The 22,339-nt window shown below is 57.1% G+C and overlaps 1 protein-coding gene across 2 annotated transcripts in view; it reads left to right on the forward strand.

Annotated features, from left to right (window-relative positions):
• Window positions 1-22,339, forward strand: part of PLCG2 (phospholipase C gamma 2) — a 139,886-nt gene that overhangs the window by 57,659 nt on the left and 59,888 nt on the right. For both annotated transcript variants that reach the window (XM_002711657.5, XM_070062798.1), the window contains exons 3-8: window positions 5,570-5,713; window positions 9,256-9,349; window positions 10,018-10,065; window positions 16,642-16,726; window positions 18,151-18,234; window positions 21,585-21,628. In XM_002711657.5, the coding sequence (XP_002711703.2) occupies window positions 5,570-5,713; window positions 9,256-9,349; window positions 10,018-10,065; window positions 16,642-16,726; window positions 18,151-18,234; window positions 21,585-21,628 (499 nt within the window). The remainder of the gene's footprint in view (window positions 1-5,569; window positions 5,714-9,255; window positions 9,350-10,017; window positions 10,066-16,641; window positions 16,727-18,150; window positions 18,235-21,584; window positions 21,629-22,339) is intronic.

The following is a 22,339-nucleotide window of genomic DNA, read 5'->3' on the forward strand; positions in this document are numbered from 1 at the left end:
CCAGCGCAGAGCTTCGTGCGGTGGGTGTGGCGATGGAGGAGGTGGAGAAGGAAGGCCATGTAAATGAGATCCGTGGGCCAGAGGCAGCTGTGTGTGTGTGTGTGTGTGTGTGCCTGTAGTAGGTGAAGGAGGGAACGGGGCACAGGTTCTTCTCTTGCTTCCTAGAGTCACCTGCTTGGCAGTGAGTCAAGGTCCCCGTCCTGGCTCTCCCCCCTGCTGGCTGGTGGCCTTGGCCACCATCTTTTCTTCTCCGTGTCTCGGCTCCCTCGTTTGTTCCAGAAGGGCAGTTTTCAGCCCTGCCCTGTGGTAATGAGGAAGAGCAAGCCAGCACAGAGGATGCTGCTGTGCCCCACCCATTTCCTGATACCAGGCCTGTGCACCTGTCTCCCAGCTGCCGGGCTGTTGGCTGCTGTGGTCACCGGGAGGGAGCCCTCGCAGCACGCAGCAGCCAGGGCCTCGCTGACAGGTTGGGGAAGAGGTCAGCCTCCCAGTCTCCGTGAGGACCCACTTCCCTGGGGTCAGTGATGCTCCAGAGCCCCTTTGCCTGCTCCTCCAGCTGAGACCTTGTGTAGCTTCTCCTCTCGCCCCTTCCTGCCCCTGTGCTCCTCGCAGAAGACACCTGGGCAAGGGTCCCTGCCTCAGGGTCTCCCTCCAGGGAACTAGCCTACAGCTCCGTGCTGTGCAAAGTGTCAGCAGTGTGCCCAGCGCGCAGTCAGCGCTCCACTCTGTGACTGCAGTCCTCATTTTATTCTCAAGGATGAGACCCGTGTCTGCACATCCAGCAGACTGCCTGGCTTGGCTAACCTGTGAACGGATGATGGATGGACAGACAGTCCAAGTTCCAGGGTAGGAAAAGCTCGTCCAGGTCTGAGATTCACCACAACGCGAGTCGAAGTCGAAGAGAGAGGCAGGAGCAGGCCAAACCGTTTTCCCTGTTCTCGTTCACTCAAAGCAACATGAAAATGCTTTACCTCTGAGGAAGGAAAAACCAAGGTGGTTTTCCCTCCCTGTCTTCTCTGCACTGAGTGCATCTGACGTTGTGTGTGTGTGTTTATGTGTTGTGGCAGGGGAGGGTTCGAGGGGTTTATGAGTTGTATGCCAGGAAACAGGTGAACAACAAATACAGTTTTCTGATTAAAAATCACATCGGAAAACCCCAGCGAGTTGTTCTGTGTCTCTTGGCAAAAATTTACCTTATTCTTTAAAAAAAAAATTATTACTTGAAAGGCGGAGTTAGAGAGAGAGAAGGGGAGAGACATAATGAGCTTCCATCTGCTGGTTCACTCCCCAAATGGCTGCAACAGCCAGAGCTGCACCAGTCTGAGGCCAGGAGCCTGGAGTGTCTTCTGGGTCTCCCACGTGGGTGCAGGGGCCTAAGCACCTGGGTCATCCTCCACTGCATTCCAAAGTGCATTAGCAGAGAGCTGGATCGGAAGCGGAGCAGCCCAGACTTGATCGGGTGCCCATACGGGATGCCGGCATTGTAGGTGGTGGCTTTACCTGCTATTCCATAATGCCCGCCCTCCAGCTTGTTCTTTAAAAGTTTTTAGAGTTTATTTTCAACTCTTTGAGAGACAGAGACAGAGACTGACCTTTTGTTGGCTAGTTCACTCCCCAAATGTGTACAACAGCTGAGGCTGGGTCAGGAGCTTGGCGCCCACTCTGGGCCTCCCAGCAAGGTGGCAGGGACCCAGATACCTGACTTAGCACCTGCTGCTTCACAGGGTGGGCTTTAGTGCGAAGCGAGAATCACAAGAAGAACCAGGACTGAAACCCAGGAACTCTGACACAGCGAGACCTCTGCGCCGCGTCTCAGCCCTCAGCAGTTACCCGCACGTCTTTCTGGAGAGGCGAAAGAGTTCAAGCAGCAAAGCCAGTGCTGCAGAACACGTTGGAGGAGGGACAGTGCCTGAGCTCTAAACTTACTGTAAGGCAGCGATGATCAGGACAGGGTGATGGCGGCAGAACAGACGATTCGCTCGGTGGAATGGGACAAAGAGACTAGAAAGGGACCCACGCGAGTTTCAGCTCATCCTCCACAGCTCAGTGGGGAAAGAGGCTCTTGACAGACACGAGGGGCACGCCAGTTCTTCCCCAGGGAGAAGAGGGAGGGAGAGGTGGGAGGCACGGGAAGGCGGCCGGTGCTGGACGCGGTGGTCCTGGACGCGGTGGCTGACGCCTGGTCTCCTTTCCTGGGCAGGACCGGCTCCAGAGGGCGCTTGTTGCCGGGCAGTGGAAGGGGCGTGGATGCCCAGGCTGCCAGCGTTGCTGCCGTGGCTCGTGCTTTCTTTCCGCCCGGTCTCTGTCTCTGCCTCTCTCTGGCACTGTTTGTATCTTGGCTGTCTCCTGTCCCATCTGTGTGTCTCGACCTGCCTTGGGCTCCCGTCTGCTTCCTCTCTGTCCCGTCTCCAGGTCAGCCCGTCTGTGCCCCTATCTCTCTGTCTCCTTCCTCTCCCGGCACCTGTTGATTGGGCCCTGTTGTGCCTTAGCCACTCTGTTTAGGGAGGGGAAGTGTGTGTAGTCCCTGCCTGCCTGGAGCTGACGGTCTGGGAAAAGAGTGGTGAGTCTGTGGATAACTGCTTGTCACTGGTAAGAGTGTTGAGAACAGGCGCTTGGTCTTGTAGAAGTAGGAACTGGGAGGTTTTCTGAGTGTGCTGGTGACTGAGCTGATACTGGGAGTCTGCAGCTGACCTGGACGAGAGTGGTCCTGTGGCTGGTAGGAGTGAGCGGGACCCACTGGAGCCCGTGAGAGGGGCTGGCATCTCTGGGTAATGCGGGCAAGGGCACACAGTAGGGCTGGCAGAGGTCAGCAGAGTCCTGACAGGAGTGGGGCATCACGGGAATGTTCGGTGCCGAGCAGTGGAGCCGGTGCGTGTGTGTGTTCACAAGGATGACCGTGGGCTGGCTTCCCGCTGTGTGCTGGATTGTGGTGGACCACGGAATCCAGTAGCCGCGGACGGATGCAGAGTAAAACTGATGAGACTTTGCTGGAAGACAGTGTTGCACTGTCTGGAAATTTCTTTAGTTGTGTATGCATGCTGCATTTTTATTGTAATTTATGCAAGATTTATCATTTATTATAATTGTGCTACAAGGATGATTACCTTCTGGAGACTTTTCACTGGGAAAGAATCATCACACTTGATTGTCTTTGTCTCTCAAGTAGATGAAAATGAAAACAATATATAAATGTTTAAAGAAAGAACAAGAATGTTGCTTTAAAGTCTCTAGCCTCGTGGCTGGCAGTCGGCTGGGTATGGCTGATGGTGCCCAGGCACCCGAGTGCCTTGATGGTCCCTGGGGAATTGCTAACACAGGTAAATCGACAGTGTCAATTTCCTTCTGGAAAGTTAGGAAGTTCAGCGTGCCAGATGGATCTGGATTTTGTTTGTGTTTAAGGAACAAGGATGAGAGAGGAGAAAGAAGTCCTCTGGTTTGTGGGTTGGGTGGAGATTGGGGGCATCCTCCCAGCCCCACCTCTCACCCCACCAAAGTTTAGAGATACCTTGTACCCCGGGACGGGGCCACCGCAGTTGCTGAGTGATTCTGAAAACCTCTTGTCTGGAAATAGTTTTGGCGCAAGCCGATGCTACAGAGAGAGCAGAGCTCCTTGGGCCATTTCTCTGGCTTCCCTGGGTGACGCCGTTTAGAGCTGTGGTTTGCACAGCCAGGACACAGGTGCTGCAGGGATGCTGTGAGATAAATGATAGACTTCACCACTTTGCACACACACTCACTTCTGTGTGTGTTCATTGGTGTTGCTTGGGGCCAGCGTTGTGGTGTAGCGGATAAAGCTGCCGTCTATGATGCCGGCATCCCATGTGGGTGCTGGTTCGAGTCCTGGCTGCTCCACTTCCTATTCATCTCCCTGCTAATGGGCCTGAGAAAGCAGTAGAAGATGGCCCAAGTGCTTGGGCCCCTGCACCCACATGGGAGACCTGGAAGAAGCTCCTGGCTCCTGGCTTCAGACTGGCCCAGCTCTGGCCATTGTGGCCATTTGGGGATTGAACCAGCAGATGAAAGATCTCTGTCTCTGCCTCTGTCACTCCATTTCTCTCTATCTGCAATTCAGCCTTTTAAATAAATAAATAAATCTTTTAAAAAATATTTGTCTTGGGCCGGTGCTGTGGTATAGTGAGCCAAGACTCTGCCTGTGGAACCGGTATCCTATACAGGCACCAGTTCTAGTCCCGGCTGCTCCTCGTCAGATCCAGCTCTCTACTGTGGCCTGGGAAAGCAGCAGCAGATGGCCTGAGTGACTGGGGCCCTGGACCCATGTGGGAGACCCAGAAGAAGCTCCTGGCTCCTGGCTTCGGATTGGCCCAGTTCCAACTGTTGTAGCCATTTGGGGAGTGAAACAGCAGATGGAAAACATTGTGTCTGTCTCTCCCTCTATCTGTCTGTAACTCTGCCTCTCAAATAAATAACTAAAATCTTGTAAACAAATTTTGTCTTTATTTGGGTGCGGGTTCTGCTTTCTAACGGTATCAGCCATAGAGAGCTCGGCACCTGTGACCACGCGCAGGTGGGACGTAGCCCGTACTCTGCTTACTCACGGCTTCTCCCATCGCTCCCTGAGCTGTCCCCAGAACTGTGGTCTGCGGAGCTGGGGCTGTGGTTGAGACGCTGAGAGCTTCCAGTTCCTTCCATCTGCCTTTCCTTAGTTCTAGTTCTCTGCCCTTCCCGCCGGCTCCTGGTGTGGGAATGGTGGCGAGCCCTTCCGGCTGTTTCCATTGGATTGCAGAGCACCAGCATGTTTGCTGACTGGCTGAGAGCAGCGCATTGTGTTTTTGAAATCACCTGGAGTAGATTCTCAGTGTCTGCTGGAAATAAAATAAAAAATGAGAATTTGAGACCATGGGTGTGCTCAGCGGCTCAGCTGAGCCTTCTCACGGCGTACACAGATTTTAGAACACGTTGCACATGATGAATGTGGACGATTCTGATCAAACGCTCCCTCACCTGTCTGGACTCGGCTGTCCACTGCTGCAGTTCCAGGTTGCAGCTGGGACTTTCTGCCCCACTCTTAGGGCCTCTGGGCCTCGCTTCTCTGGCCAGTGTACTGAAATGGTTGAGCCAGCGCTTGGAGGACAAGGGACCAGAACTCGATCTCACACTCACCTAAGTGGAAAAGAGAAGTTAGTGGTTTAGTGTGAGCAGCGCCGTCCAGAGGTGGAACGGTCTTCGAGCCCCACTGGACCCAGGGACTTCAGTGGGGCAGCAGGATGGTGTCTGTTAGTCCCAGCTGGGCAGCAGCAGTGGGGGAGATGTCACCAGGTGCCCTGGCCACATTGGTCCCAAGAGGATGCTAGTGGTGCAGCCCGGGCCACGTGCTGGTCCCTGGATCAGTCCCACACCCGTCATCCTGCAGGGCTTGGGGCCAGTGGGGAACATCCGGGCAGGCCCTTGGCCTTCTGTCGGCCTCTAGGAGTTGGTCCTGAGCTTGAGTGGAGACTCAGGTGCAGAGATGGCGTCTGGTGTCTTTGGGGGATGCGTGTGGGCAGCGGGTGTGTGGCCGTATGCCCGGGGGAGATCCAGCTTCTCATCGGCTCCTGTGGTTGCCTTTCAGTGGATATCATGGACATAAAGGAAATCCGTCCGGGAAAGAACTCCAAGGATTTCGAGCGTGCGAAAGCAGTGCGCCAGAAAGAAGACTGCTGCTTCACCCTCCTGTACGGCACCCAGTTCGTTCTCAGCACACTCAGCTTGGCAGGTGGGTGCCTGCTCCTGGGCTTGTCTCCCACGCCACACCTCGGTTCCCTGCTAGGGTGCTCTCCAGTCCTCAGATGCTCACAGCTGCCTGCCTGCTCGTGTGGGTTTGGGGCACCAAGAATGTGAATCCCAGCTTTGCCCCTTTGGCTGTGCGTTTTTGGGCAGGATGCTTAACCTCTCTGAGCTGCAGGCTGCTCAGCTATGGCACACAGAGAAGGATGCTGCCTTTCTCACTGGGAAATGAGGAGTGTGTTCAGCATCTCCCTGGCTCAGGCTGAGCGCTGCGTTAAAGGTTAAAGTTTTAACCAGTGGGGGCCAGGCTCTGTCAGGTGAAAAATGAGAGCTGCCTTCTATCAGCACAGGCCGCAGTGCAAACCTGACACTGATCTGCAGGACCTGTCCCGAGATCTGGCATTGCACGCACACTTGCATGCACCTGCGTTTGTGTGCGTGCACCTGCATATGTGTGCGTGTGGGCACAAACACAGACCTGCGTGTCTGTGGGTGAAGTTTCTGGCCATCCCTGTGAATGTATCACTGAGCGGGAGGCAGGAGGCGGGAATGGCGCTGTGAGGAAGTTCAGGTGCTTTGCCCAGAGGCAGAAGCTGTGCTTCCTTTCAGGTCCAGTCCTAGAATTTGTAGACTTGGAATCGAACCGATAATCACGACTGATGAGAGAGAATAAGTACTGTTGGAAGCGGACCAGGGAAGTGAGGGCACTGAGAGTTGTGAGACAGACATTTAATGGAGTCATATAGGACTTCCTCGTCTGAATTTACTCTTCACAAGCGTCTTGGGAGCGTGGGTCCCTAGCTAGATTGCGCTGGACCTCAGCAGGCTTAGAAGGATGGCTAAGGGCCAGCACTGGGTGCAGCAGGGTAAGCTGCAGCCTGCGATGCCAGCATCCCAGATGAGTGCCAGGTTCACGTCCCAGCTGCTCCACTTCTGATCCAGCTCCCTGCTGATGCACCTGGGGAAGCAGCAGAATGTGGTCCCCGTAACTGGGCCGCTGCCACCCATGTGGGCAACCAAGATGGAGCTCCTGGCTTCAGCCTGGCCCAGCCCCAGCTGCTGTGGTCATGCGGGGCATGAACCAGCACATGGAAGATCTCTTTCTGTCTCTGCCTCTCCTTCTCTCTCTAACTCTGTCTTTCAAATAAACACATAGATCTTTAAAAAAAAAAAAAAAGGGGCGATGGGTGAGACCCCATTGCTACTCTGAGGAGGCTCACTGTCCACGTGTGGACGGGCAGCCACAGTGCCCTGCGGTGAGAGCTGCCGTTCCTGTGTAGTGGGTGCAGCGTGCGCTCTGTGAGTTCGGGGTGCCTCGTTCGTTCTTGGTGCAGAGGTGACCTTTGAACTGGGTGTTGAGGCTTCAGTAGGAGTTGGGAGGGGGAGAGAGAGGGCAGTGCAGGCCCTAGAGGGGGACATGGGGAGCTGGGTGTGGGAAGTGCCGAGCGGATGTCCTGCTCATGGTATGTGGAGGGCAGGAGAGGTGGAGCAGGAGACCTGGGCCTCACACCCGTGAGCATTCGGGACCCCGTGCCCTCGGCCTCACTGAAGGCTGAGCCGGGGCGCCTGCTCCTGGAAGGAAGACCCTGGGAGCCCAGGATGCCAGCTTTGGTGTCTGGCCCATTCTGGGCTCCCTCAGGTGGCGGAGAGGGTCCAGACCAGGATCTGCCCTGACCCCAGCTCTGGCACCGGCCCTGAGCCCCTCTGAGCCTGGGTTTTCTCCCCCTCCGCGTGGGACGAGTAAAAGCAATGCACTGGGCATGCCGTGACTATGCCTGAGAAGTCACAGCGTCTTCCAACTGCACTTTCCTGCGAGCTTTGGGAACCTCCTTGGCTCAGATTGGCAAGGTCCCTGGTGCCGAGGAGAGGGTCACAGCTCGACCACGCCTGTGCACAGCTGCCTCTGTTGTACTGTGAGGACGTGAGGCCCGGGGTGTGCGGTGGTGCATGGGCCGTGAGCTGTGATCATCCCCGGCTGTGATCTGTCCCCAGATGCCTGGCTCTTAACCACCGCTTGTCCCTGCTTTCCCCATGGCCACTAGAGCCGTCTGCTTCCCAGCGCTCACCCCAGCCTCATTGGAAACAGGAGAGATGCTGACGCTGCTCAGGGCTCAGATGCCCTCAGGCCTAGGACCAAGAGCTACAACTCTTTGCTAAAACAAAACCAAAAGCTGAAGCTCTGAGCCTGTGGGAGGCTGAGTCGCACCCTTCTGAGATGTTCATGTCCTGATCCTGCAGCCTTGAACTTGGCCGCTGTCATCTGACACAGATGACAAGGCTTGGCAGGTGTGGTTATGTTAAGGATCTCGAGATGGGGTGGCCGCAGTGTCATCACAAGGGGCCCTGTAAGGGGCACACGGCTGAGTCGGCCTCAGACATGGAGCTGTCATGACAGAAACAGTGGTCAGGGTGACATGGGGACAGGAGCCACGGAGCGTGGGTGGCCTCTCAAAGCTGGGAAAAGCGAGGGGCCGGATCTTCGCCCAGGGATCCCAGAAGGAACCCCTTGGAACTGTCCATCCTCTAGCACTGAAGGGCGAAACCTGTGTTACTTGGAGCCCCCAGGTGTGTGGTCCTGGCTTGACAGCGGCACAGGATGCCGGCAGCACACCCGGGGATGTGGAACTTCCCCCTGTGCCCGGCTCCCCACCTCTGTCTTCTGATTTCACTCCTTTGGGATGAGACCCAGGCAGGCACTGGGGTCTGCAAAGACCCTTCTGCCACAGGAGCCTGGCTGAGATCCCCTGCCCGGGCCTGGCCCAGTGCCTGGGCTTGAATTCCTCAGCTTTTTGGTCCACAGACTCAGGGTGCGCTCAGGCGAGGGCCGTGGAGGCTGGGGTGAAATCCTGGGTCTGCCCTGGTCTGAGTCTGCTTTGGCTGTCAGACTGGGTGGCTGAAACACGGCGGGTGTTTTCTGATAGTTCTGGAAGCCCAGGGTGGGGTTAAGGCGCTCCCCCTAGCTGGGTCAGGGGAGGCTCTCTCCTGTGGCTTGCAGGCAGCTGCCCCCGTGCTGTGGGCTCGCAGGCCCTTCCTCCGTGTGTGCCTGGATAGCCAGGGGGCCGTGGGCCGTGGTCTTGCTTTCTGTTCTTCTCTCTCTCATGGTCTTGTCTGAACCCAGTCACCCTCCACAGGCCCCCCACATGAACGCCATCATGTTGGGGATGAGGGTAACACCATTTGAATTCTGAGGGGTCACAAACATCCAGTTCGTGTTGGCCCCTTGGAGGCTGGTGGCCTTGGATGTATCACTGAACCCGGTTCAGACTTGGTTTCCCCATGTGTCAAGTTTGCTTGGGCATGGGAACTAGCCTGCTCGTGACCACTGCAGGAGCAAGCGCGTCACGGGTGTGTGGCCTTGTCTCAGATGTGAACCAGGTAAGAGTGAGGGAGCTGCTTTCTTGGGTGCCCTCCTGCAAAACTAGAGATGGGCCCTGGCTTCTGCCATGTCCCAGCCTGCCCGGGCCTTGGGTCTCTAAGCTGAGGTTTTGACGGGAATTAACACAGCACTTCTGTCCCCGTGCCTTGCTGCAGCTGACTCCAAAGAGGATGCCATCAAGTGGCTCTCGGGCTTGAAAATCTTACACCAGGAAGTGATGAGTGCGTCCACACCCACCATCATCGAGAGGTACGTGGTGCTGGCCTGTTTCTCTCTGTCTCCGCTCACCTACTCATTTCTTCTCTCCATGGCCAGCACGGGCTGAAGGGCAGAGAAATGGGACATTGCCTCTTGGAGGCTCACTGAGTGTCCTGGATGCAGTTGGGTGCCCAGTGGGGTTTCCCAGTAGGTGGCCCTCTGTGCTGGTTTTCACGTTGGTGTGTTGGGGCCAGCCCTGCATGAGAACTGGAGCTGTCCACTGGGGTGTGTGTCGGGGGTGCGGGAGAAGCCGTTCTCCTAAAGGATTTCCTTGGTGCCAGGAGGGTCCCCAGCTGTCACACCCTCGTGGGTGAGGACGGTGCTCTGGGGACTGTCCCTTGAGGATCACAGGCCTCTGGGGTGGAATTGAGCTACCAGGGATTCTTCCCCCAGTAGCCCAAAGGCCCCACTGTGCACTGTCTTTTCATACCAGCCTTTTGCAATGGGCCACTGTCACCAGAGTGATTTGTCAGTTTAAAGAAAGCCCTCTTGGCTCAGATGGGGCACTTCTGCCGCCCGGACTCAGCCTTGCAGAGTTGGAGGCGCATCCTTTCTGTTCTAGTTGCCCTCGTCCTCACGCCCAGAGCTCACCTAGACTTGCAGACGGCTGTCTCACTCCCTCTCTTTGTCTCTCTCTCGTGTCTCTAATCTCTCCCCAGCTGGCTCAGGAAGCAGATATACTCCGTGGATCAAACCAGAAGGAACAGGTAAGAGTCGCTCACATACGTTGCGTTTTCTTCTTCTTGGACTCTCCTTACTCCGTTCTGAGGAGGGTTGGGGCACGCTTTGCGGTGGGCAAGATCCTCAGGAGGTCAGCTTGGACCTGCAAAGTGGCCGGTGCCCTGTGACGTGCTGGGGCCAGTGGCCACAGCAGCTTCTTCCTGGGGGAGTCTCCGTTCTGGTGGAAAATTCCAGGCTAGATGGACTGACTGCCATGGGCATCTGGACCTCATTGCAAATATTTGAGCATCTCCTACGTCCCGGGGATGCAGCAGTAAACGCCGTCAGTGAGCCGCCTGCCCTTGCTTTGTAGTGGGAGAGGGACTAGCCATGAAGTGGATCGAGCTAAAAGCCACGGTGTGAGGGCCGGGCAGAGGTGCGAGGGGTGTGTGAGCACACGTGGTTCAGCTTGCTCAGCCGTCTACACCACAGTGCCTCTCAGAGACGCTCCCCGCCAGCACACGGAGCTTTCTCCTTCACCACGCGGTTTTGGGTTTTCCTTAGACTAAGTCCTGAAACCAGCTCCTGGCTGATGGACACAGAGGAGTCCTGGTCTTTCATGACCGTGAACAATGCGGCCGGGCCGCGGTGGGAGGTGGGCCTGAGTGGGATGGCAGTGGTAGCAGCAGAGCCATCGCTGGTCCAGCGTGGTGGCTGGAGAGGTGGCATCGCCTGTGTGCCTGCACCTCCCTTCGCATGGCGTCTCCACACTTCGGCCTTGGCTGAGCTGGTGGCGGGGGCGACAGTGTATGTTTTGTGACATTTGTGTTGCTTGTTCTGTGGGTGCCGCTGAGCGTGCAGTCCTCTAGGCTTTGCTTTTTCCGAGGCGATGATGCAGTGTTGATGGACGACACGGAGCCCCAGTGCTGCCATCGCTGTGCGCTCAGCGTCCCGGTCCCTGGCGCTCTGTAGCCTCCCACCTGAGCTGCCTGTGGAGCAGTTGCTTTCCCCTTTATCCAGCCAGGGTTAGCCGTGGGGCTGTCACGTGGGAGGTGCTAACTAAACCCCGCCCCCTGCCGCTGTGTTCCCCTCAGCCCCCACTGCATTTCCCAAGAGCCTTTGCGTCTCGAGATGACCGTGCTTGGCCCGTGTCAGAGGGCGTCCTCCGTGGTCTCTGATACGGCGGCCCCACAGCAGACCCTGGAACCACTCGCCAGGAGGTGGTTAAAGGCCAGTCAGCAGCTCCCCCCATACTGCCTCTTCCTCTGCCTTCTTCCCCCTCCTGTCAGCCGCGTCCCCTGCCTGTTCCCCCACTGGCCTCTGCTGGCGTCCCCGAGGTGGGGCGAGTGAGACCCAGGGTTGGAGGAGTGGGCATGTGCTGGTCTTTCCCAGCCTTTGGCATGGTGCGTCCCCCGGTGCTGTCTTCCTCAGCCGACCATGGTGTTTGGGGTTGAGACTGGCGCAGGGATGGCAGAGGAGCTGCCCTGGGTCCCCTCCCCCACGGTTTGGCAAGGGTTCGAGGCCTTGGCTGTGAGGCAGGCATCTCTGCACGTCGGCACAACACGGAATTCTCACGTCTTTCTTGCTCCGGGTGAGTCTCACACGGCCGGTATGGAGCTCTGTCTGTGCCCTGCTGGTCTGGGGCCTGTATCAGGTGGCAGGCCACTTTGTGCTGGGCCCCTGCTTGTGTACCCGCTGCCTCGCTCTCTGCCTCCCTCCCCGGAGCCCACCCTGCCTGGGAAGAGCGGAAAACCCTCGCTGAGGCTGGGAGCCGGCTCACAAAGGAGACTTTCACTGAGGTGCCCACAACCCAGCCAGCAGCTTCTGCACGGCCAAGGTGCCTCCCTTTCCTGCCACCCACGACTAATCGCGTTTCCTGATGGGAAACAGAGGCGCCACAGAAGCAGGGGCCGCCTGGAGGCGACGGAGGCAGGCTCGGGGCGGTCTGGCTGGGCAGGGCCAGCAAAACAGGCGTTTAGTTTGGCCCAGGTGCCCTCTCCGCCCTTCGACTCCTCCAGTTGCAGAACGGCATCTGTGGGGTCCCCCGCTGTGGGTGCTCAGCTCACCGCTGGCCAGCTGTTCCTGCGCCCGTGTCCTCCCCAGGGGAGGTGCGTGGCTTTGTGGCTCCCGGTCAGGGCTTTGATGTCGATTCTCGCTAAGGACACTCGTGCTGGTGACAGCTGCGGCCGTGTAGAATCTTCTCTTCCCCATTTGAAGACGTCGAAGGTGGTGTAGGGATTTGGAGCAGCTGTGAAGTAACCGCTTGGGATGCCCCAGTGCTGTCTGCCAATGCCCGGGTTCAAGTCCCAGCTCTGCACCTGATTCCAGCTTCCTGCACTGCACGCCCTGGGAGGCATGTGGTGATAGCTCAGGTAGTTGGATCCCTGCCATCCACGTGGGGGTGACTCCGATGGAGCTCCTGGCTTTGGCCTGGCCCAGGCCTGGACATGTGGGGAGTGAACTCATGAATACAGAACTGTCTCCTTGCCTTTTAAATGAAAGGAAAATAGACAAGTAAAAGCAGATTGAAAAATTTGTCTTTTTTTTTTTTTTTTTTTGAGAGGCAGAGTGGCCAGTGAGAGAGAGAGAGACAGAGAGAAAGGTCTTCCTTTGCCGTTGGTTCACCCTCCAATGGCCGCTGCGGCTGGCATGCTGCGGCTGGCGCACCGCACTGATCTGAAGCCAGGAGCCAAGTGCTTCTCCTGGTCTCCCATGCGGGTGCAGGGCCCAAGCACTTGGGCCATCCTCCACTGCACTCCCAGGCCACAGCAGAGAGCTGGCCTGGAAGAGAGGCAACCGGGACAGAATCCGGCGCCCCGACCGGGACTAGAAGCCCGTGTGCCGGCACCGCAGGCGGAGGATTAGCCTAGTGAGCCACAGCGCCAGCCTAATTTGTCTTTATGCCCTAAGACAGCTGTAACTCTGCATTTCCTGTTTGCCAGTACATGGTTTGAGGGTAAAGGACACTCAGCTAGTGTGCGGCCATTGCCCCATCCACTTCTAGAACTTTCCCTCCAGGAAGGGGGCTCCATTCCCACTGAGCAGTACCTGCCCCATTGCCCTCTGCCTGGCCACTGCGCTCTGCATCTCGATGGGTTTAGTGACTTGGGCAGCTCCTGTGAGTGCAGTGCTGTGTCCTTTGTCCTTCTGAGTCCGGCTTGCCTAGTGAGACGTCCTCAGGGTCCCACCACACTGTAGCAGGTGCACGTACTGATTGTGTCTGTTCACTTAGCATCCATGGAGTTGGGTTGTTTCTACCTTTTGGCCACTGAGCACAGTGCTGCTGTGGACATGAGTGTGCAGATACCTGTTCAAGTCTCTGCTTTCACTTCTTTGCTGTGTGTGCCCAGGCGATGGAATCCCTGGATCACATGGTGACTGTGTTTGCCAATGTGGCACTCCACTGTGCACCCCCACCACAGTGCACAGGATTCTGCATTCGTCATGGCTTTGCTGCACGTGTTTCTTTCCCTCCTCTGCCCTGATGTCTGAGCATATTCCCGTGAGTTTGCATGCCTGGAGTGGGCATGCCACTGTTTAAAAAATGTATTAATTTGAAAGGCAGCAACACACACACACACACACACACACACGTTGAGAGACAGAGGGTCAGAGAGATCTACCTGCTGGTTCACTCCCCAAATGGCTAATGGCTGCAACAGCTGGGTCTCGGCCAGGCTGAAGGCAGGAACCAGGAACTCCATCTGGGTCTTCCTCGTGGGTGGCTGGGCAAAATATTTGGGCCGCCATCTGCTCGTTCCCAGGATGCATTGCAGGGAGCTGAATTGGAAGCAGAGAGGAGCCGGACTCAAACCAGGCACTATGGTCTGGGACGCAGGCTTCCCAAGTGGTGTCTTAGTGCACTGTGCCACAACCCCACCCTGTGCACTTCCCTGTCTCCTTCAGCCCTGCCAGGGACTCTGGGGGACTGAGCGGGGCCTTCCGGGAGCAGGTGTGGGCCCAGTGCACACAGGTTTCCTGGGCCACCAGTCAGGGATCTTGCCCACTAGAATTGCCTGGGCAGTGTTGGCCACACCCATGCAGAGGCTGCTGTGGCTAATCTCACTGGTTCGTCCTGCGCTTTGCTGGGCACAGACTGCTGCTGTCTCTGATTCGGTGGGTCTTGGGCAGGGCTCAGGAATTTGCATTTTAATGCAGTCCCAGGTGATCTGGGTGCTGTGTGTGTGGAGAAGCCAGCCCTGTCTGCTGTGGGACCTTCTAATCACGCGTGGCTGTTTAAATTGTGTTAATGGAAATTAGATAGACAGTGTGGCTCCTGAGCTGGAGAAGCCGTGTTCGAGGGCTCACGGCTGGCGTGCCGGGCAGCAGAGGTGAAGCACTCCTTCTGCCATCGTGGGAGCCCTGGGTTTGGCTCTAAGTCTGACAAGTCCCGGTTGTGTAGTTGGGGCAAATGCCTTCTCCGTGCCTCAGTTTCCTCTTGACAAGGGAGAGGAAAGGCTAGCCCCGCCTCCCCGGGTGCCTGACTCAGACGCTCGGTATTAATGTCTGTTGTTGCCGGTGTGTGTTGCGTAGGCTGGGGTTAGTGCTTGTGCAGCGGCAGGGTGGCAGGTGAGTTCCGGGTGGCTCTTGGGATGCAGGCTTGAGGGGTCCTGGGGCTGGGCTGGGCTGAACGGGGAAGAGCTCTGTGATTGTTTACTGCTGTCTGCCGAAGAAAAGGGAGGCGCTGTGGGTGGCCTGTGATGGGTGGTGGACTTCCTAATCCTGGTTCCTAACCCACTGCCCGGGTTGCTCCCCAGGCAACATGATCTGAGATGTGGGATTGAATGCAGGAGGCTTCCTGGGGGTGTCACAGCTCCCCAGCAGCCCTAGAGAGCCGAGCTGAGCTGAGTCCACTCGGACTGCCTGTTGGCTGTGGGCTGCTCCTGGCAAGAGATGGGCCCTTGGTGAGGGAGTGGGGTGTGGGGTACTGTGTCCATCTGATGTCCAGTCCCAGAAAGGGCTGAGCGTGTGAGCTGCTGGCAGTGGTGTGCTGTGTGTGCTCAGGCCAGGGGCAGCAGCATGGTCCCCGGAGTGAGGGACGGGCTCACCTAGGGACATGGGGCAGGGAGGCCTCCGTACCAGGAGCCCAGAGGAGCTCTTTGGCCCTGCTTTTACTTTTGAAAAAGAGACCTTAGGGCCGCCGGCCCAGGTGCTCGGGTTCTCACGCCCTGGTCCTGAGCAGCTGGGCCTCTCCAGCCGTCTCCCTGTGCCTCTTGCTGGAGTGGATTGGTTCCTTTGCTCTGTTGTAGCCTGGGCTCCTGAGGGCACCTGGGCCTTCCCTCTGGCCTGGGATGTGCTGCCCTGGGCCCCTGGCTGGGTCAGGACCCTCTTCCTGCTGCCTCTTGCAGTGTGGCCCCTGCCACCCCTTGCCTTCATCCTGCTCTGCCCCAGTTCCCACCTCCCCCCCCCCCGCCCCCAGCCAGCCTCGCCAGGGCCTCCTGTGGCTCTCAGCGAGTCCCCGTGAAAGCCGCTGGTGCTGGCCCCATCGTGGTGTTGAGGCCGGGGAGCAGCTGCGGGTGAGGGTGACTGATGGAAGGCTGGATGTGAGGGCGCTGGGAATCCAGGGGCAGGTACTGGACAGTCACCTCTGCCTCTTCCTGAGGCTGAGTGGACAGTGGTGGCGGAGCTGGGTCATTTACTGCCTGCGGCCTGAGGCCAGTTCATTTCTGGACCACACTGGGGCCTGGGTCTCCTGTCCAGGCTCCACTCCCACCAGGGTCACCCCTCCCTCTTGTGTGTGTGGCTCCCTGGGCAATAGGCCGGCGGCCTCTGGGGCAGCCTGGGGTTGAGTCCAGCACAGACTGGACACCTGAGTCTCCGTCTACCTACCTGGAAGATGAAGGCAGCAGTGGTACTAAACGAGCTCACCCGTGCCTAGAGGGGTGCTCAGTGTGGTCTGAGTCCCAGCTGCGGTCACGGTCACCGTCACTGCTGATGTTAGGACGCTATCCCCTCGGCTAGAATCCGCTTTCCTTCCCTTCCTTGTAGACTGAATCCTTCCTGAGCCTGGCTCCAGGAATGCACGCCCGTCATCCTGGTCATGTGACCCCTCGTCCCAGTCCTGTGGTTGTGCTCTTTGGAATCTGGTTCGGATGAGGCTCCGCGGCTGCCTGGCTGTGACCTTGAGCAACACTCCCTGCAGCCTCTGCCCTTGCCCTTGTGGACCTGGGGTCGCTCCCATCTCCTGGGTAGCGAGCAGGCTCGGGGGTGGGGAGCATAGGCTGCCTGGGAGTACCCAGGGCAGCCTGGCACATAGTAGGTGCTCACGTCTGGTGGCCTCTGTTCCTCTCCCGCCGTCTGGCCTTCAGTGACCTTGCCTTGCTTTGAACCCTGCAGCATCTTGAATCCAAGGTCTCCTGGCCATCTGACCCCGTGTCCTGCCCACCCTGGGTCTCCCGTGTGACCCACAGCACGGCCCTTCCCACTTACCATGGTGCCCAGTGCCTGTGGGCCCCGAGTGCCTTGTTTTGGGTGGGCTCCATGAACGGCTCTCGGCGGTTTTCTCCTGGTGTGTGTGTGTGTGTGTGTGTTGGGGGGGTGGGCAGCCGAGGCAGGAGCAGGCATCACTGCACCCCCTGCCCGGGAACCCCGTGGCTGACGGAGTCTGGTTTCCTCTTTGGCAGCATCAGCCTGCGTGAGCTGAAGACCATCCTACCGCTGCTCAACTTCAAAGCCAGCAGCGCCAAGTTCCTCAAGGATAAGTTTGTGGTGAGTTTCAGAGCTCACCCTGGGAACCACAGGAGCTCAGGGCAACCTACCGCCCCTGCCACATACCCGTCCGTGGAAGGAGGCCCGAGAGAGGGCCGGGCCCCCGAGTGCATCTGTCTCGGCCGGCCAGCGCGTCCCGTGGATAACTCGGGCCAGGTTCACCGAGCTGCTGACTTGGAACGTCTGAACTCGGACGCGCATCTACCAGTCCACTGTTCCCTGTGTCCCCGGCCACCCCACAGCCTGGTTTCTTCCTGGTGGCATGGACACAAGTGTTCCTTTTGGACAGTCACCAGAGTCCTTCTGTGGGTTGCCAGGGGCATGGTATTTTGTGTGCCTGTCCTGGTGGCATAACAGTCAGGGTTGCCCCTCTCTCCTCCTCTCTGACCGTCCACCCTTCCACCTTGCATCTGGTTTGGGAATGTTCTCGGGTACTCAGGCTGTTGGTAGAGAAAGCAGCAGAGCCGCTCTATGAGTGGCAGGGTGGGGTGCAGTAGGCGGGGCTTTTTCCAAATGGGGGATGGGTGGCATTATGCGTGGCCACCTTGCTTGCCCCCGGGGCGGTCCTGGCTCATCGTATGCTGTGGACGTCACTCTGTCCAGCAGCCCAGCTGGAGGCCCACCTGGCCAAGCCAGTGCCAGCCCGTTCACAGGAGTCCTCAGTGGGAAACGCTCGTTTGTGTCTGGAGTGCTGCGCTCCCAGGAGAGCCAGCCCCTTTCAGTCCGTAGCAAGCAGTCCTTGGACCCTTCCCCGCTACCGCCCTACCACACTTTTCCAAGAATGGAGGCACAGAGAGCGGTTGAAGGATGGGAGAGGCATGTCCTGTTGACCGCCCTGTGACCAGGAGTTCTGTCCTGTGTCAAGGGTGCCTGCAGCCAGGTGTCCTGTGTGTCACATCCCGCCTGGTCTCAGGGGCGCCCTCTCTGGCCTCTCTCCCATTTTGCAGATGGAGACATCAACCACCTTAAAGGGTCACGTGGACTGGCCAAAGCCATAAAGCGCTTGATTGGAGCTGAGCTGTCAGACGACAAAGTCTTGGCCATGATTTTTGTTTCAGTTTTTGTTTTTCCTTCCTCCTTTTTCAGTTTTGAAAAAGCGAGCTGTATGTGCATACCCAATCAACATGCCTGGGTTTGGAAGCCATTGAAAGTGCTTTCTATCCCCACCCCCCAAAAGAGGGAGTTAGCTGTTAGGTTTCACAGGGAGCTGGCTGAGACCTTCCTGCTGGGACTCGGGGCTGGATGTCCTTGGTGTGTGTGCTCTGTAAGCGCGAGGCAGGTGGATTAGAAACTCGTGCACACTTTTGGTTCGGTGTGGTTGTAGGCAGCGTTGTCGAACGGCTGTTCTGTTGGCATAAGCGGCCGGAGGCTGTCTTAGGGCGGACATCAGACGTCACGTGGTCACGCTTGTCTTCTGTTCACAGGAAATAGGCACACAGAAGGATGAGCTCAGCTTCGAGCAGTTCCATCTCTTCTATAAGAAACTGATGTTCGAACACCAAAGATCGGTAAGGTGATTCTCGAGCAGGTGGCCGAAGGTGTGTGTGGGTTCCCTGTGTTCCCGAGAAACCCACGAGGATGGTTCAGTCTCCCTTTGCGTCCAGGAGGGAGAAAGTGGGAATGGCGGCAGCGTCCCGTTTCCATGGATTTGATCGGCTCCAGTCGCTGAGTTTTCCACCTGTGGGGACGGCGCAGGGAAATGGAGCTGGCTGGTTCTCCTGGTGGGAGTGGCCCTGGGCTTGCCTGGAATTGAAATCTGTTCAAGTAAAAACGTACAACTAACTCCACTGTTTGATCTCACCCTGGAAGGAAGCTCCCAGCTCTGGCCTGACCCAGTCCAAGGTGTTACAGGCACTTGGGTCTGTCTCTCAAATACTTAAAGAGAAAATATAGACTATTTTACAATGAAGATGAATGTTCATTTTGACCTGAAAGTGGCGTTTTGGGGAATCTGGCAGAAAGAAAGTACCAGAACCCTAGAATGCACTTCCAGATTGGTGACTGCAGCATGGTGACCCAGGCTGGCCGAATGCCTGGAGCCCACCGAGCACCCAGTGGGGGCGTAGCTGGGTGAGCCGTGGCCTCTGGGTGCCGTGCAGTGTAACGTAGCCACTCAGGTGCAAGGATTGGTCCTGCTGCTCTTAATCGGGAAAGATGTTTCTGATACTTCGTGGGGAGAGCCAGTGGCAGATGCAGGCCTAGAGCTAAGTTGAACTTTGTTTAAAAAAAAAAAAAAAAAAAACCATAATGCTGGGGCCGGCGCCGTGGCTCACTTGGCTGATCCTCTGCCTGTGGCACTGGCATCCCATATGGGTGCCAGGTTCTAGTCCCGGTTGCTCCTCTTCCAGTCCAGCTCTCTGCTATGGCCTGGGAGTGCAGTGGAGGATGGCCCAAGTGCTTGGGCCCTGCACCTGCATGGGAGACCAGGAGAAGCACCTGGCTCTTGGCTTCGGATCAGCATAGCTCCGGCTGTAGCTGCCATTTGGGGGGTGAACCAACGGAAAAGGAAAACCTTTCTCTCTGTCTCTCTCTCTCTCTCACTGTCTGTCAAATAAAAAGAAAATTCCTTAAAAATACATAACATAGAATCATTCTCCTTTGTATGTTTTCATGGGCTGAGAGAAAGTGTGGAAGGATACACAATTCACATTTAGCGTTGACTGACGTGTGTGCCGTGTGGGAGACCCTGCACTTTGTTTTTGCACACTGTGATTTCCTGGCTACTTTTGCAATAAGAAGCCGGGTAAAGCATAAACAGTGGGGTCTTCTGTGCTATGCACCAAGTGCACTGCCTGGTGGGCTGCAGGGGGCTCCAGGGAGAGCTGGTGGGGAGCCAGGGGGTTTGTGGGGCCTGGGTTGAGTTTCTCTCACCAGCTGTGTGAGCTCGGGCAGGCCCCTGACTGCCACTGGCCTCTGTCTTCCCCTCTGTGTGATGGAGGTGGTGACAGCTGACCTCTTGGCACTGGGAAGGCCCAAAGAGGGACCGAGAGCTGAGGGTGCAGGTGCTGTAAGTGAGGAGCGTGACTGTGGGTGGCAGACAGCGGTTGAGTGTCTCTGGGTGCAGGACTGCAGGTGGCCACGGGGTGACCACTGGCTGTGGGACTTGGGGTGCATCTGAGAAAGTGAATGGGAGAAGCAGTTCCTATGTGCCTAGGTCGGGGAGAGCCATGCTGTGGAGTCTTCGCTTCCCCATGTGCATCGTAATCAGTGATGGCTTTGCAGGTAGAGGACGAGGATGCCAGGGTCTGGGGCTGGGAGAACTGGTTTGTTAATATATTTGTTTCAAGGACAGGGATGGCAAGCAAACAGGTGTGAGAACACAAGAGATAGCATCTACTGGCTCTCCACATGCTTGCAGCATCTGGGGCTGGGCCAGGCTGAAGCCAGGAGCCAGGACTCCATCCAGGTCTCCCACGTGGGAGGCAGGGACCCAAGCACTTGGGCCATCACCTGGTGTCTCCCAGGGAAGCTTGAATTGGGAGTGAGTCTGGGACCTGAACCCAGGCATGTGTTGTAGACTGGGTCTGTGCAAAAGGCCTGTGCCAAATAGTGCTTAGTAATAGTTTGCCTTGGAATTTCAAGATTCAGTTCCATCAGACAGATGGCAGACACATCTGGAGGACAAAGTTTGCACGGCTCAGGTCTCCTTTGTGGCAAAACTGCACGTAAGGGGTATTTCAGGCTGCAATTTTTATTATGGCAGAGAGAAATCTGAGTGAGAGTTTCCCAGGATTCCTAAATTCTGCCAGCGCCCCATTGCCCAGTGTGGAATGTTGAGAAAAATGAGACTTTGCCAAAGGTTTCCCCCTGGTGGCTGGAATGCCACATTGCACCTGCTGTTGGTTGTACTTGGCCTACAGGTTTAAATGTGCTTGAAATCAGTCGCCTGCGTTTAGAAGTTGGGCAGCTGTATGTCCAAATGCAGATATCTGGAGTCTCATGAAAACGTTGAACTCTGCTGTTGGTGGGGCCACAGCTGCCGCGGGGCACGTGTGAGTAGGAAGGAAGCCGTGGTCTTTCCCCAGCCCCGCCCCCCCACTGTGGATGTCACCCCCTCAGCCACAAGCAGCTCTGCATTGGTGACCGTCAGCCCCACTGTGCAGAGGCACAGCTCCCAGGCTTGGCCACGGCAGTGTCGAATCTGGTGGCTTGGGTGTGAGAAAGAGGATACCCTCTGGCTACCTGGAGACGTGCACCACCACTTCCCCTCGCTGGCCCGTCACTCATCGTTCTGCTTAGTCCCCACCCCCCTGGCTGCCAGCACGGTAGAGAAAGGTCTTGGCCCTGTGCCAACTGGCAGGAGGCTGCACTGCGTTTCTCAGGCTCCGTGGGGGCATAAGGACACATGTGGTGACTCACAATCCACAGATCCATTCAGGCTTTTGCGTTGCCAAATGGTTTCCATCTTGAGGTTGCCGATTCCTCCGTGTGTCCATCCGCCTGCCTGCCTAGCGGTGCTCAAGCCTCAGAGTTTCCGTAAGTTTGGCAACAGCAGGAACATAAGAAGTGTCTGGGGGGCCTGGGGGAGGAGTCATTCACGTCATTAGCATCTGTCACGTGTCACAGAATTACTCGAGGGGTTCGTGTAGTCGGGTGTCACTGAAGTTGCTGAAGTGATGCTACCTAACCAGAAATGGATAAGGTGTGTGTGGATGCATGTGCACACATGTAGTGGACATTATGCACGTGTTTGCAAGAACTGGTGCGAGGGGAAACTGGGCGAAGTGCTTTCTAGCACCCTCTGGTGGAGGAGTGCCATCATTGCCACGCTGTCCGATGCTTCTTCCTTGAAGTCAGAGGTTGGAGATGCTCTCTTTAGTACCTCACTTCCGTGTGTGTCTTCTCTGTTTTGTTCCAGATTCTCGACGAATTCAAGAAGGATTCCTCCGTGTTCATCCTGGGGTGAGGGCCGTCTCGGGCGCTGTGCTGGGCACCGGTGACCTTGTGTTTGGGTCTCTGGGGGCGGCCACCTCCGTGGGGCAGCAATAGATCCCAGGGGTGGGTGCTCCTCGGGGAACTGGCCATCCCGCACCTGCACGCCCGTGGAGCAGTGGTCTGTATGGGGTGTGGGGAGCATAGCCCAGAAGGTTCCGTACGAAAGCCTGGCGGCTCAGAGGACTTCCTGGGACGTAACAGGCTGATAGGTGTTGTGCCCGAATGGTCCCAGAATTCTGAGAAATTCCTGGGTGAGCAGGTGTTGCTGGATGGACGTGAGATGAAGTGTACAAAACACGTCACGCAGTGCATGGCACACATCATGACTGGTAATCATATTATCATTAAAAAGTCGGTGCCGTGGGACTTGTCAGAACCCTTACAGGGCTTCGGGGTTGGCAGAGTGGGGGTTTCTAAGGCGGCCTGTGTGACTGGGAGAAGCATTTCCCATGGAGTTAACGGCATGGGCCATGGTCTCTGGCACCAGACCCGGCCCTCAGCCGTGGGCGGCTGCTCCTGGGGTCACTCTCTAAACCTGGGCCTCCGAGGATCGCCGGCACTCTTGAGGCACACCTGATTTCCGCTGAGCGTTTTCATGAAAGGTTGGCGGGAGACTGTGAGACTGGACAGGGAAGGCTCGAGAAAGACTGGGGTGCGAGACGCTGCGCTCGGGCCCCT

The sequence above is a fragment of the Oryctolagus cuniculus genome, chromosome 18 (assembly GCF_964237555.1).
Source record: "Oryctolagus cuniculus chromosome 18, mOryCun1.1, whole genome shotgun sequence".
NCBI classification, from domain to species: domain Eukaryota; kingdom Metazoa; phylum Chordata; class Mammalia; order Lagomorpha; family Leporidae; genus Oryctolagus; species Oryctolagus cuniculus.